General features: G+C 33.6%; 2 protein-coding genes across 8 annotated transcripts; one reads left to right on the top strand and one right to left on the bottom strand.

The window, feature by feature from the left end:
- Window positions 1-129: 129 nt before the first annotated feature.
- Window positions 130-7152, top strand: LOC114182662 (putative transcriptional regulator SLK2). 3 transcript variants are annotated; one of them, XM_028069569.2, is made up of 10 exons: window positions 130-223; window positions 980-2200; window positions 2398-2529; window positions 2832-2880; window positions 3802-4016; window positions 4109-4177; window positions 4688-4788; window positions 5570-5663; window positions 5781-5850; window positions 6000-7152. In XM_028069569.2, the coding sequence occupies exons 2-10, from the start codon at window positions 1238-1240 to the stop codon at window positions 6896-6898; spliced, it is 2592 nt and encodes an 863-aa protein (XP_027925370.1). In that variant the 5' UTR covers window positions 130-223; window positions 980-1237; the 3' UTR covers window positions 6899-7152. The 3 variants fall into 3 exon arrangements, with proteins under 3 accessions (XP_027925370.1, XP_027925373.1, XP_027925371.1); XM_028069572.2 differs by having other exon boundaries at window positions 206-314; XM_028069570.1 differs by lacking the exon at window positions 130-223 and adding an exon at window positions 230-889.
- Window positions 7153-9245: 2093 nt separating this feature from the next.
- On the bottom strand, window positions 9246-12547 carry LOC114180417 (F-box protein At4g00755-like). 5 transcript variants are annotated; one of them, XM_028066737.1, is made up of 6 exons: window positions 12330-12547; window positions 11796-11948; window positions 11294-11704; window positions 11015-11190; window positions 10464-10582; window positions 9246-9770 (listed from the first exon to the last, which is right to left on the bottom strand). In XM_028066737.1, exons 2-6 carry the CDS (start codon window positions 11929-11931, stop codon window positions 9506-9508), a joined length of 1107 nt encoding a protein of 368 aa, XP_027922538.1. In that variant the 5' UTR covers window positions 11932-11948; window positions 12330-12547; the 3' UTR covers window positions 9246-9505. The 5 variants fall into 5 exon arrangements, with proteins under 5 accessions (XP_027922538.1, XP_085528342.1, XP_027922539.1 ...); XM_085672216.1 differs by having other exon boundaries at window positions 11294-11602; XM_028066738.2 differs by lacking the exon at window positions 12330-12547 and adding an exon at window positions 12250-12272.
- Window positions 12548-14664: the final 2117 nt, after the last annotated feature.

Here is a 14664-nt window from a genome sequence, read left to right as displayed (position 1 = left end):
AAAAACCAGCCACGTCAGCAATTTTATTGAAGTGGCTGCGATGTATCACCGACTAATCTCTGCTGTCACTTTCGCGACGCGTGTCTCAATACTGACCTGCCACTGCAGGTGAACAATAGCGCGTGACCGGTTTTGCGGGTCACCCCCACATTGTTATAAACTCTGCGATTTCAATTCTTTACACTTCCGTTTGCTTTCTTTTTTTCAGCTCGCGGTTTTCGCAGTGAGTAGTTCTAAACGATTCGTTTTGGCACTGAACTGTTTGAAAGCTTCATTGGGGGTTTTCAATTTTTCAGCTACTGATCGATCTTGAAGTGAATCCTTTATGCTTTGTATTTTTAATTCGTGTAGAGAATTACACTTTATTTACTTTTTTTTTTTAGTTTTTTGTGGTGTTAGGTTTAATGTTTGCGTTTTCTGTTGTTTGGGAGATGTTCCCGTATTTTGGTTACTTCGTTGTTTGTTGATGGTTGTGAACTATTGTGCATGCCAGTAATGGAGTTGGGGTGCTAGTTTGTTCTTTTGAGTTCCTTTGTTATGTTTTTGAATTTGATTTTGGGTTTTAGGGCTTTTGAATGTGTGAATTTAGAGTTTCGGATTTTGTTTTTATCACTATGATATTGATCTTTACACGGATTTGGGTTCTGATTCACTTTAGATGGAAAAGTGAACAGTCATAGCTCTGACGAGAAAATAAAGCGAGTAGATTTAGACATCTTAATAGTTTGTCATTAGCATGCGTATGAAATGGTTTTACTACAGTCTCAACTGTTACCTCATTTTTCTCTTTGAAGCGGTTGGAATTAGGATTTGATGTGTGAGATTGTTGCGTTGTGATTTTTCTTGGAAAAGCGTGTTGATCATTTCCGGGTTTATGCTTGTAAACCAGGTTTTTTTTCGCTCACTTGTGTTTATTTTTGCTGAAGTTTTCCTTGTACTGACGAATATGTATATGCTTTTTTATTCTTTGTTGTTTTAGATTTAGATCAGAAGTTGTCCAGAGTTGAGAAAGAATAACAGTTTTGGGTGCATTTGGTTGAACGGGAGTTGGTGGGTTTGGTGAAAGGTTTTGGAATATAGTGAAGCTTGAAGATTTAAGAAGGGATAGGAGAAATACTACCAGTGGTTCACAAACAATCTGTGTGTTACTTAGAGTTCATGAGCTTTTGGAGAATATTTAAAGTACGAGTTAAGCTTGGCTCTGGAGGGCTACATAGACTGCAGTCAACAAGGGGGTATGCCCCCCATGACACCTTCGCGGGTGACGGGAGGGTTAACCCAATCATCATCACATTCTGGAGTTTTCTTTCAAAGAGATGGACTGTCACAGAGTGTAGTTAACTCTCACCTAAGCTCATCTTTTGTTAATTCATCCAGCACGGTTTCGGGAGCCGGTCATTCAAACCTGGGTCTGGTTTCTGGGGATATGAATAATGCAGTTCTAAATAGTGTGGCAAACTCAGCACCAAGTGTTGGAGCTAGTTCTTTAGTCACAGATGCAAATTCTGCTCTCTCTGGTGGCCCCCATTTGCAGCGAAGTGCCAGTGTTAACACGGACTCATACTTACGATTACCTGCCTCACCCATGTCATTTACGTCAAATAATATTAGTATTTCGGGCTCATCAGTGATCGATGGTTCCTCTGTAGTACAGCAGAGCTCTCATCAAGATCAGAATGTTCAACAATTGCAGCAGAATCAGCAGCAGATGCAGGGTGCTTCAAGTGCTACATCATTGCCCGCATCTCAAACTGGCCCGTCTTCCCTTCATATGGGTGCACATGTCCCTGGATCTTTCATTCATGATCCAAATAATGTATCTCAGCTGTCAAAAAAACCTAGACCGGATATCAAACAGGAAGATATAATGCAGCAGCAGCAGGTTATACAACAGATTCTTCAGAGACAAGATTCCATGCAATTGCAGGGTCGTAATCCACAGTTACAGGCTTTACTTCAACAACAGCAGAGACTGAGACAACAACAACTCTTCCAGTCAATGCCACAGTTACAGCGAGTGCAGTTGCAACAACAGCAACAACAGCAGCAGCAACAACAACAAATGCAATTAAGGCAGCAGTTACAGCAACAAGTGATGCAGCCCTCTTCTGCTGTCAAGCGCCCATACGATAGTAGTGTTAGTGGGGTTTGTGCTCGTCGATTGATGCAATATCTCTATCATCAAAGGCAACGGCCAAATGTGAGTTCTGTTTATTTCTGCCTTTGATGGCCTATCTTAGTGTCACATCTAGGTTCACTATATCATCTGTTTATTCTTCAAGGTTATTCCTTTTGTTTCAGGAACTTATTATTTATGAGCGCATTGTTTAATGCTTTGGGTATTTTGAAGTTTATTTTTGTTACAACTCTGTTATTGAATTTTACTGTTTGCTTTAGGATAATAGTATTGCGTATTGGAGAAAATTTGTGGCTGAATACTACTCTCTTCGCGCAAAGAAACGGTGGTGCTTGTCGTTATATAACAATGTTGGGCATCATGCACTTGGTGTTTTCCCGCCTGCAGCAATGGTAAATTTTTGCAGTTGCTATTTATTCTTGAATTGTATTTCTTGCTTATAAATAGGGTGATTGATGTCTTAATATTTTCTGATAACCATCTATTTAACTGTTCTTTAAAAAAGTTAATAGATTTTATTAACTTATCATGTAATTGATGACAACTCTTAGAATGCTGCTCAAGCAGAGTTATACTTTAAATTGCATTTGTTTTGCTTTCTATTTTGGGTATATACCATTTTACCCTTTCGATCTGTTAGTGCTATTAAATCTTTGATAAGTACTTGTGTTGACATGGATTTTTCTTTGTTCAGGATGCGTGGCAGTGTGACATTTGTGGTTCTAAATCTGGAAGGGGATTTGGTAAGTATATGAAGAAGGAAGTATTGGAGTCCATATGATTTAAGATTTTTTTTTTTATTGTTTATTTCTTGTTCTCAAATTATTACAAATATGTCACTTTATTTCCTGTTTTCAAAGGTTTTTATAAGAAACTATGTGTTGGAGTTTGTTGTTTTCACCATTTCATATATAACTTCGTATAAATAAGAAACACAGTGAAAAATGATACATTTGTAATGATTAATTATTCATTTGGTCTCTATAACCTTAGAATCTTTGTGATTTTGCCCCTTCATCTGATGTGCGTGCTTTGGTCCCTACATATCTTCTAGGGTTGGAAAAGTACAATTCTGTTTTCCAGAATTATAGGGACTAAAACGGATGAAAAAGTATGTGTAAGGACGAAAATGAGTTTAAAAAGTATTGTATTATGACTAAATAAGTCATTTATTGGAGTAGGGACTAAACTGTAAAGATTGTGCTGTTATAGGGATCAAATTAGTAATTAAATCTACTTTTAAATATTTTTTAAAACATGAAATTTAAACAATCTGCTTTTATCAAACCACATCTAAGCGGTCCTGGTGTTGTTGTTTTCTAGCATGTTTTTATGAAATTTAGTTTCATTGTAAAATTTCAATTTGTTTTTCATTTTGTTTAAATTTTGTGGCTGATAAGTACCCAGTAAAGTCAGTGCTGTCCAGTGACCAGATATCACATTCTTAATTGTTACTTTGGTTTAACCCTGAAGTCTAACAAAACTAGCTGAACTAAATGCAACCAATAATAGGATGATCAAATAACTGATTCTTAGCATGCAACAGTGGTAGATAAACAATTTGTGCATTGGATGTATATGTAGGCTAGATAGTTAGCATGCTATTTATTTAATTTTCTTATATAAATCTCATAATCTTATATGTGCATTCTGGATTTTTTCAGAGGCGACTTATGAAGTATTACCTAGACTTAATGAAATCAAATTTGGCAGTGGAGTTATTGATGAACTTTTGTTTCTGGACTTGCCACGTGAAATAAGATTTCCTTCTGGTGCAATGATGTTAGAATATGCAAAAGCAGTCCAAGAGAGTGTATATGAGCAGCTTCGTGTTGTTCGTGAAGGCCAACTTCGCATCATATTTACTCAAGACTTGAAGGTTACAAAATTATTTTTATAGTTTAGTGTATTTTCTATTTGAATCTTATTTACATAATAATGACTTCCTGAAATTCTTGTTAATTTGCCCAGATATTGTCTTGGGAGTTCTGTGCAAGGCGGCATGAAGAACTTATTCCTCGAAGGTTGGTTGCACCACAGGTATTATTCTGCTTTGTTTAGACTGCTTTTCACTTTTGGAGTCATTCTTTGTTTTGAATAGATGATGGTGCTGTTTGGTTGAATATTTTGGTTAAGTAGATCTTCATTTCTTGCCTGATTTTAATAGACAGTTGGGGGTGTAGAGACTACCCTTGAGTGAATTACTTTACTTACTCCGAATATTTCTGTATAAAAAAATTCTGCATGTGTATGCTTGTTTTATAATTAACTCCTCACATCTTCAATTCGTCCATCATATTTCTCAAGACGTCATGCATAAATGAAAATTGGTGAATGGTGACAGTAGTAATGTATGGAAATTTGGGTAAGGAAATTGGTGGGCATTAATGAAGCTTTACCTTATTTTATAAAAGTGGAGGTCATGGAAATTAAAGGGGACAGGTTTAAAGTTCTAAGAGACAAGGAATAAGAGATGATCCCCTGTCTTAAGGTTGATCAGTATGGCATGATTCATTTTGCGGCTAATTCATATTATTTACAATTTTTCAGGTCAACCAATTAGTTCAGGTAGCTCAAAAATGCCAGAGTACAATTGCTGAAAGTGGGGCTGATGGGGTTTCTCAGCAAGATTTGCAAACAAACAGCAACATGTAAGTTAATGCATTGTTGTTCCTTGATGTATGGTATATTTAGTAAATCCTTCTCAGTTGATATATTTTTCTTTACTGCACAGCTTGTGGGATGTTTTATTCTTGTAATAGTGCATAGTGTGATATGGCTAGAAAGCATATTGTGCAAACTATATTTCTTCATATTTACTGGATTCTCTGTATGTTTCCTTTTTCTTTCTTTGGGGCAGAGGGGTGGTGGAGCAAATGCTGTTAGTTATTAGGTGATACAGGCTTTTTTTGTGTTATTACTTTTAACTGAAAAATACAACTTCAACAAAATAGGTTATTGAACATGTTTACTTTTCTAAATGCAATATGGCAATCCAATTTGGAACCATGTGGAACATGAGAGGAGAAATACTCTTGCTGGAAGTCAATAACCATAAAATAGGAAACGGATAGATCTTAATTAACATTTTTTATATGTACAGGGTTGTTCAAGTCACACGCATTCATATTTTTACATTAAGGTTATTCAAGATTAAGAGCATCTCATGGCATCTTAAATTAAATATAGATTTGAAATTGAGATTCTGCTTTGCTTTTGTCCAACATACTCTCTAGTTGGGCATTTTACAAGTCATGTTTGGTTAAAAAGTATCTGGTTAGAACAGTCTGTGACATTGATTAGTTCAATTAATAAGAAAATTATATTAATTATATTATTGATTTGTTTTGTGGGTTGAGTTGTGAGCCTAGTTCAAGTTACAATTACAATGAGACTAGACTCAAGCTTAAAGTAATGTTTATTTTGCATCAGGGTATTGACAGCAGGGCGCCAGCTTGCAAAAATTTTGGAGTTGCAATCACTTAATGACTTGGGTTTTTCTAAAAGATATGTGAGATGTTTGCAGGTATGCTATAAAATTGTATTTCAAAATTTTTGTAGTGTTGAGTACTATAGAAAAACTCGTCATCTGTTATGCTATGTATTTTTCTCAATCCTCATTACCTGCTACGATGGTTGACAGATATCGGAGGTTGTCAACAGCATGAAAGACCTAATTGATATTTGTGAAGAGCACAAAATTGGGGCAATTGGTAAAATTTGCTTCTGGTTTTTATGATCACATTACCCTAGGGTTCTATTTTTAATATTCTTGTATGAAGCTGATTCAATTTTCGGGTTTGGAAATATATTTTTACATCGTCATTAACCTTTGTAACATTGATCCAACATTTACGTGCAGAGAGTTTAAAAAATTATCCTCGACTAGCAACAGCCTCAAAGCTCCAGATGCAAAAGATGCAGGAAATGGAACAGATGGCAAGTGTTCATGGTCTGCCTACTGATAGAAACACACTCAATAAGCTGATGGCAATGAATCCTGGAATGAACAGCCACATAAACAGCACTCATAATATGGTTAATCGTGGTGCTTTGAGTGGGTCAGCCCATTTAGCTCTTACCAACTACCAAAATCTTCTCATGAGGCAAAATTCAATGAATTCTAGCCCTGGCTCCAATCCTGGATCATCATTCAATAATTCTAACCCGAGTCCCTCTTCTGCTTTGCAAGGAGCTGGTCCTTCTTTAATTCCAGGCTCAATGCAAAACTCTGTAGGTGGTTTTCCAGGTCCCCATCTACCCCCACAGCAGCAGCAGCAGCAGCAGCAACTCCTTCAACAGCGTACATTAAGTGGAAATGGTTTACTGCAACAAAGTCATTCACAGGGGTCCCAAGGAAATCAAGCCCTACAGCAGCAGCAGATGATCCAGCAACTGGTGCAGGAAATGTCAAATAACAATGGGGGAATGCAATCACAGTCTCTAGGTGGACCCAATGCAAATGGGAATCTGGGAAAAAATGCACTGGGTTTTGGAGGCCATGCCCCATCCGTAAGTGGAGGTTCTGTCAATGTTCCAGGAAACAATGGACCCATTTCAAGGAATAATAGCTTCAAAACAGCTTCAAACAGTGATTCTTCTGCAGCTGGTGGCAACAATGGATTCAACCCAAGAACATCTGATATGCCACAAAGTCTACATTTGCAAGGTATGGTTCAGGATATTGGCCATGAGTTCGCGGATAGCTCCTTCTTTAACAGTGATCTTGATGATAACATGGGTTTTGGCTGGAAGGCATGACTAACACAACTGGCCATGTAATTGGCATATCTTGTTGAAGTGTTTATTTTATTATATTATCATTGTACAGGATACTTTCAATAGATGCTGTTTTTTTCCTGGTTTTCAGTGTCATAATTTTCTGAATGGAATTTGTTTGGACTTGGACTCGAGTAGGTGTTTAGGGATTTTATTTGAGGGTTTTTGTCCTGCAAGTGTAATCTATTGGACTATGACAGTAAGGATTATATACGGCACTTACATTTCTTATCTAATGAGCTTAATCAAATGCCACTGACAACACCATTACCTATAATACAAAGCTATCAGATCTGGAGCGTTTCAAATACTCATTGCAAAACCGAGGATGAAAAGTGAGATTAATGTGGGAAAGATTACGGGGACAAATGAAACCAACTGGTCTATTACTATATTACGGATGATGTTTATGTCAAGAGGGTGGAAAATACCACAATTTGGAGCAAAAGGAAAACAAAAATGAAAAAAAAAAGTGAAAATTAAATTTGTATCAAATTTCATTTTAATGACAATTAATTTTAAGATACGAAAGAAGGTGAAAAATAATACTAAATGAATTGAGAGAAAAGAGTAGAAATAAGTGAAAATTTTTGTAGGAATAGCTTGCCCGGCTTCTGCCGATTTTGGTGAAGTTCTATGACGTATGATAACTCATTTTTTTCTTAATTGAATCGTCAAACCTACGAAAGACTTAGTTTTAACTTTTTTTTTCTAACACAATTGAAGTCGACTATTTTTTTAATCAGTCATCGTTACTATCAAAATTTCAGTTTAAAATATCTCTTTTATCTCGAGTTAATTTTTAATTTTATTTAAAGTAAAATAATTTTTTCTAATCACTAAACATTATAAAAATTTATAAAATACTTTACTTTAAGTAAAATTAAAAACTAATTTAAGGATAATATAAATTGTAAAGATAAAATGACAAGATCTTATACAACTTGTCAGGAAAAAAAATAATTAAATTGAAATTTTCATAGGTTTGAGCGTTTCAGTTAAAAAAAGTGAAGTTATCATTAGTCATACAACTTCACTTGAGTTAGTCATGTTGGCCAAGATGACTTTATATTTTGGAGAGTTTGTTGCATTCCCATGTTTCCTTAACCATCCCATAACAAGCTAAAGAGTCAAATTTGTCTTTCTCTTCTTCTCTTCTCTTACCCTTAGCACTTTCATATTTTCCTCAACCTTCACCCGATCTTCTTCTTTCATCTCTGCCTTCACCCTATCTTCTTCTTCCACCTCCAACTCCAACTCCACCCCATCTTCATCTTCATCTTCACCTCCATCTCATCTTTTTCTTCCACCTCTACCTTTGCCTCCATCCCATCTTCTTCCACCTTTATCCTAAAAAGCATTCACAAGTGTCCATTTAACAAATAAAAAGATCACAATAACATAAATAATATGAAGTGTAAGAAGGAGATGAAATCAATGATGAAAGACAAAGAATGTAAAACTCAATACTACAATCCATGTGCACCGTGGATTGTATAATCCATAATGCAAAATTACATTTAGGATTGTATAACTTGTAATGCAAAAATAATTGTGAATTATACAATTCAGATTATACAATTTGAAATGTAAATTTATATTACAGATCGTACAAATTTGTGTTACGGATTGTCCAATCTAAAATGTAAATTTGTATTATGGATTATACAATCCGAAATATAAATTTACATAACAGATTATACAATCTAAAATATAATTTTACATTACGAACTATATAATCTGAAATGTAAATTTACATTACAGATTATACAATTTAAAATATAATTTTACATTACGAATTATATAATTTATTCTGAAATGTAAATTTACATTATAGATCATTTAATCTAGGATATCTATAAATTACACAATGCAAAACTATAATTATAATAATTAAACAAAGGTATAATTAGAATTTTAAAATATACGAAGATGCAAAAGAAAATATGGAGGTATAAGAAGAAATTGCCTACCTTTTGAAGTCGCAACCCCATCCTATTTCACCCCGTTTTGTAAAATTTTAAAAATTCAACCCTTTTGATAATAACAAAAGTAAATTAACCCACCGAAAAACAAACTATTTATCCACAAGTATATTTTAAATCAGGGTTTAGAAAAACACTCACAAACTTGTATGTTTTCATTATGGTCATATATATATGGTTGCTTGCTTTGAAAAATGAAGTAAAAACCAACAATTATACTTTTAACTTCGAAACTTATTGTACATAAACACATTTCATCATAGTCTCAATAGTCTCAATGATGCATTGCACATATCTTATTCTCTAAAATATAACTTCACAGAAACCTAATCTGAAACACCATATCAAAGGTCCAAAGATTGTGTGCATCAACATTCTCATCATCAACACAAATGTCTGTCTTTATCAGTTCAAGCCACACCAGATACATTATTTACATTATACACTTGATAACTAGCCAGGAAGGCAAGACTCATGTAACACAGAAAAAGATGAAGATGAAATATTGCCTCTGCTCCTACAAATTATTGTGCTCAACATATGCTATGCTATACAAATGCCTTTACATTGACAATTGAGGTTCTTCATTCCTTGCAATTTCCCACTAATCATCAACTACAACAGGACCAGAACCAAGCAATGCACCCAAAAGAATTTGCTCCCAACGTCTCACACCCCTCTGCACTAGGCTCGAGGTTATTGTGCGCAAGCGCGATGAACTACTCGATTCCGGCGAAGATGTTGAAGAAGACATGTGAGGATCTGTTGGAGGAGGATGGTATTTCAAGGTACACTTCCCTGATGGATGATGAACTTTAACATCAAATGATGGTGAAAGTGGCCGTCCCATAACTTGAACATGGGAGATACTGCACCATAGTAATGCAAGACAGATAAACAAACAAATGCCAATTCATTCTTAAAATATAAGAACATTTGATACTACAAGGTGAATACAAACTCGGTCTCAGAATATATGATGAAGGACCCATTTGAATAAACTTTTTCATGAACATTAAAAGGAAAGAAAAAGAAATGAGATATGCACAAGTTGAAAAGGATATAGAGAAGTTGTATGAGATAACTTCTACAAACCAACTTATACATAAGCTATTTTTAACTTCCAGAGAAGTTTATTCAATTTTTTCTTCTTATTTTTCTCCTTTAGAAGTGTTTATGGAGAATTTTATCCAAACATGTTCTAAGTTGGAAAAGAAACACTAAATAAAAGTTAGGCAATGAACTAACAGAAAGAACTCAGAAATAACTTAAGGCTCTTCATGCCACTATGAGAACATGTTGAATGATTCAGCATCCAGTGTACATAGAGTAGAAGTATGACATTTTAATGAAATGTCCTCTTTTATTACATTACTTTTCATCTTTACTCAGAATTTCCGACAAAAAGCCCTTGTCATGATGACCCTTGAGTGGCATTGGTGTCATGTTATGAAAGAAGCAGTGTCCAATTGAAGAGTGGACAGTTAGAAGAGAAAGATTAAGTTCTTTATGTCAATTTAGTGTGTGTGCATGAGATAAAAGAGAAGGCTTGAGAAACAAACCATATGTAGAATAATTCATCCATTTCTTGTTTTTGAACTCTACCCAACAACTCAACTAGCAGAATGCCTCCAATGCACAGAACAGGTTTAGGAAGCTTGAATTTTTGCAACCTGTTTTCCTGTAAAGTCGGTATGTTACTAACATTTCCAAGTGTCAATCACGGGCATAGAATACTGTTTTGTAAAATACAATGCAGTTTCAATCTAAAAAGATTGACATGGTTACTTCTCTCATCCAACCTGCCAATTGATCAAGCTGAAGATCTGCCAATTACACAAATTTTTGCTTCTCTGTTTGATGCTTAGTACTGTTTGAACTAACTACTCTCTAGGCATATAAAAAAAACATTTTCATTATCCAGAAAATTTGCAAGTCAAGCTTCACGCTAGAATTTCCTTAATGAAGATAATTAGAAAGGACAGAAAAATACAACTAAATACGTGAATGATTTCCAGAAAAGATCAGTAGACGAATCTCAAGCTTCCTCTTTGTTGAGTAAATTGAATGGATAAAAGAATATTCAAGAAATGCATTTTAAAATGTAACTCACTTGACACATTGGAAATTCAGGTGAAGTATACGTCCATATGAATTGATTATCGCCCAAGACTTCATCAGCAGTTATATTATCTACATCACTCTCTGATTCAATTGGGTATCTTGGATGCCCCATTCTGAATCGGACAGCCTTAGCAGAATATATAGGGAAACCATGCTGAAAAAATGCTGACAAGTAAACATAGATTATCTGTCAGATGAATAAGCAAAAGTTCATGATCCTCAACACACCTAATTCACAAAAACAAAGGAGTTTAATTTAGCTATTTACCTTGGAACGGTTGGACATGAATCTCTGTAACAAGACACATTTCTGAAACAAGCTTGTAAACTAAAGTCTCAGGAACAGAAGGATCGTTTTCCCCTTTGCTTGACCAGTATGATGCTCTATATTCAGTTCTATCACCAGGCTCCAACGTATGTAGAATGCTTTCTTCAGGGTAGTTATCAGTGCTAGATGCACTAATAGCTTTAGAGATGCAATTTTTTCTCACAGGATGAAGACCAGAGGACAAAAATGCATAGACTTTATGATTTCTCTTAAGATACTCCCAATTTACACAACTGCCAGAAGTGTTACCTAGTGGTTCAATAACGTTGTCAAGCTCAATCATATGTGTAACACCAGATATTTCAGGAAACATTGCCAAGCAAAGTTGCTTGCAGAGGCCATGTTCAATAACTGCAGAATATTAAGAGTGCATATTAATACTGCGAAAAAAGTTCAAAGCACTATAAAATGCACTACAAGGAAATATACTCAGAAGGCTTACCAAATCGGTGCCAAGAACTGGAAACAGCAGAAACCCTAACAAGATCACAGGGGGCGTCCAAATGGGTCAGAATCTTGATTGACATGTCAGGTCCAAGCAATTGAATGAAATCCACTTTGTTTTTCTCTTCAGACATTTTCCAAAAACCAAAGCCTGACAGCAAACAGAACAGCTATGATCAACAAACAAGTTGAAATTATTTTCTTCATTAACAACCACAGACCCTATCACGATTAAAGCACTAAACATTACAGAGTTGGAAATTTTGAATACCGAAAGCCTGGAACCAAAAAATTGACCAAAACAGAAACCAAAAATGTTTTTTTTAAGTAAAATGAAGAATGGCTAAAAAAGTATGTATTTCTAACTCACTAGTATTTTTCCAATAAACTTTTCACAACCACAAAACTTAATTGTCACCATTTTACCAAAGCAGAAAAGGAAAGACGGTTACTTTTCTCAAGCAATTAAATTGGTGAGCAAATAAAGCTACACCCCAAATAACGAAACATTGAAAACATGAAACATGGGAACCTTTTTCTCTGCAAAAAGAGTGTGGATCTGAAGATATGAGAGGGACCCTTTTGATTGTGAATTGAAGAATAAAGAGACAGAAGCAGGAGAGTGGTAATTGGTTCGGAACCGCTATTTGTAAAGAAAAAGAGTGTTTCTAGTTGCACTTGCAGACGAGAATAGTCAACACTCTAGATTTTTATGAAAACTTCTTCAGAACAAACATAAATCCCTAGAAACTTAGATCGCTGATAGGATAAGACAGAATCAGGATAGAAAAATCTATTCTAATTATTCTTTTATTTTTGTATGATTATTTCCAAGAAAATAATACATAGGTATATAAAATAATGAGACAAAACTTATTTATTTAAAATACATAATGTTCTTTTATCATTTGTAAATATTGTTTTTGTGTATTAAATATCATATAAAATACGAAAATCATACGATTTAAAATATTATCAATATTAACTTGCAGAAAAAACTAAATAGATTTTTATCCTGTGTACTTAAATAGAAAATGTATGCATTCTGAAGATTTATTTTATATTCTTTCTTATCATTTATTAATTTGGCTTTTCCTTTTGTATCTATTGCTATATTTGAGTTCAACATTTCAATGTTCATTCCATAAATTATGTTACTTACATCTTTTCTTTGTAGAATAGAAAGATGAAATTTGAGCACCGAAAAAGACTGATATCTATGTTTGTGAAAAAGGATGTCCCAATATTTAAATTTCTGTAAACTCATATAATGTTTTCAAATATAATTTCGTTCTATATAATTTTTTAAAATTCAATTTTTTTCCAAAAAATATTTAAAAATCATTAATTATTACAAAATCCCTTAAGCTCTACAATTCCACTCTTACCAAACACACTTGACTTCTGTCACGGTATAATTGATGTCACCTAGAAATCCCACTTAGATCGTGACTTGATCTACTTGAGGTAGAAATCAAATTCATGACTTTGACTTTGATACTAATTGTTAGGATCAGACACTTACCACAAAAAAAATTATAACTATCAGTTAAGGCGCAACTCTTTTTACTTAAGAGTGTAACACAAGTTTAAGCGTCACGATTCAATTGTTATCCGACTCACTTGACCTCTACCACACGACAATTAATGTCACCTGCAATAATCTTCTCTTCAACAATTATCCTACTAAAAATCTCACTTTGTGACTTGTCCTACCTAATTTTCATGGAACAATTGTGCAACATATATATATATATATATATATATATATATATATATATATATATATATATATATATATATATATATATATATATATAAGTCTTTTAAATTTCTAATCGAGTAAAAAGAAACGTGGGATAACATGGCCTAACAAATGTGAATGTCAAAGGTGTAAGGTAATGTTGGATCACATGCATGATTGCGTGCACATACCAATTAAAGCGGTTGCCTAATTTATCTTAAAATCATAAGTACAATTTCAGTATATGTTTAGAAATTTTATAGGATTATGATAGTACGACATTATCATTCTTTTATACTTTTATTTAACGATTATAAATATTCTTATTTATTTTAAAATTTGTTTATATTAAAAAAATTACAAGTAAGAGAAAAAAAGTCGGTGTCAAAGAATTTTTTTTACTTTATATATGTAATTTAATAAAGCAAAATCTCCTATATAGTCCATTTGTCCTTCTTCTCAACAATGATAAGCATCGATAACAACTTTTAAAACCTATTTTATATTTTTGAAAAATAATTAAGTTGAATTAGTATATACCGATAAAGATTAAATTATTTTATTAAATTAGAAAACAAGAACCGATAAAAGAATAAGAATTTTGATTAGGAAATTAAATATTAATACTTATTTTTGGTACCATTATTCATTTTAATGGAACATGTTTTATCAAGAAGACTTTAAATACATACACCATATTATATTTATATAAGTCGGTGACTCATCATTAACTCTGATATCACTTATAAATCTTTAGGATTGAGTTTATTGAAAGACAAATAACATCAATGAGATTTAAACTCAATTCACATAAGAGATTGAATAAATAGTTATTAGGTCCAATAATAATAATATCATCCACATGAACTAAGATAACACAAAAACTTAAATCGCTACCTTTAGTGAACAAATAATGATTAGATTTAAATTATTTATAATTCTTACAAAGCACAATATTATTGAACTTGATAAACCATGTTGTCATAAATGTATTTCTATGTTGTCACGTGTATATCGTGTGCATGCATGTATTGTCATATGTATGTCCAAATGTTATCACATGTGTATCTATTTATTGAGACATATATGTCCCGTTAACAAATGGACACACACATGATAATAT

This window comes from Vigna unguiculata, chromosome 4 (assembly GCF_037176805.1).
Source record: "Vigna unguiculata cultivar grain cowpea cultivar isolate G323 ecotype 2 chromosome 4, ASM3717680v1, whole genome shotgun sequence".
Lineage (NCBI taxonomy): Eukaryota > Viridiplantae > Streptophyta > Magnoliopsida > Fabales > Fabaceae > Vigna > Vigna unguiculata.
This window is presented reverse-complemented; position numbering and strand designations above follow the sequence as displayed.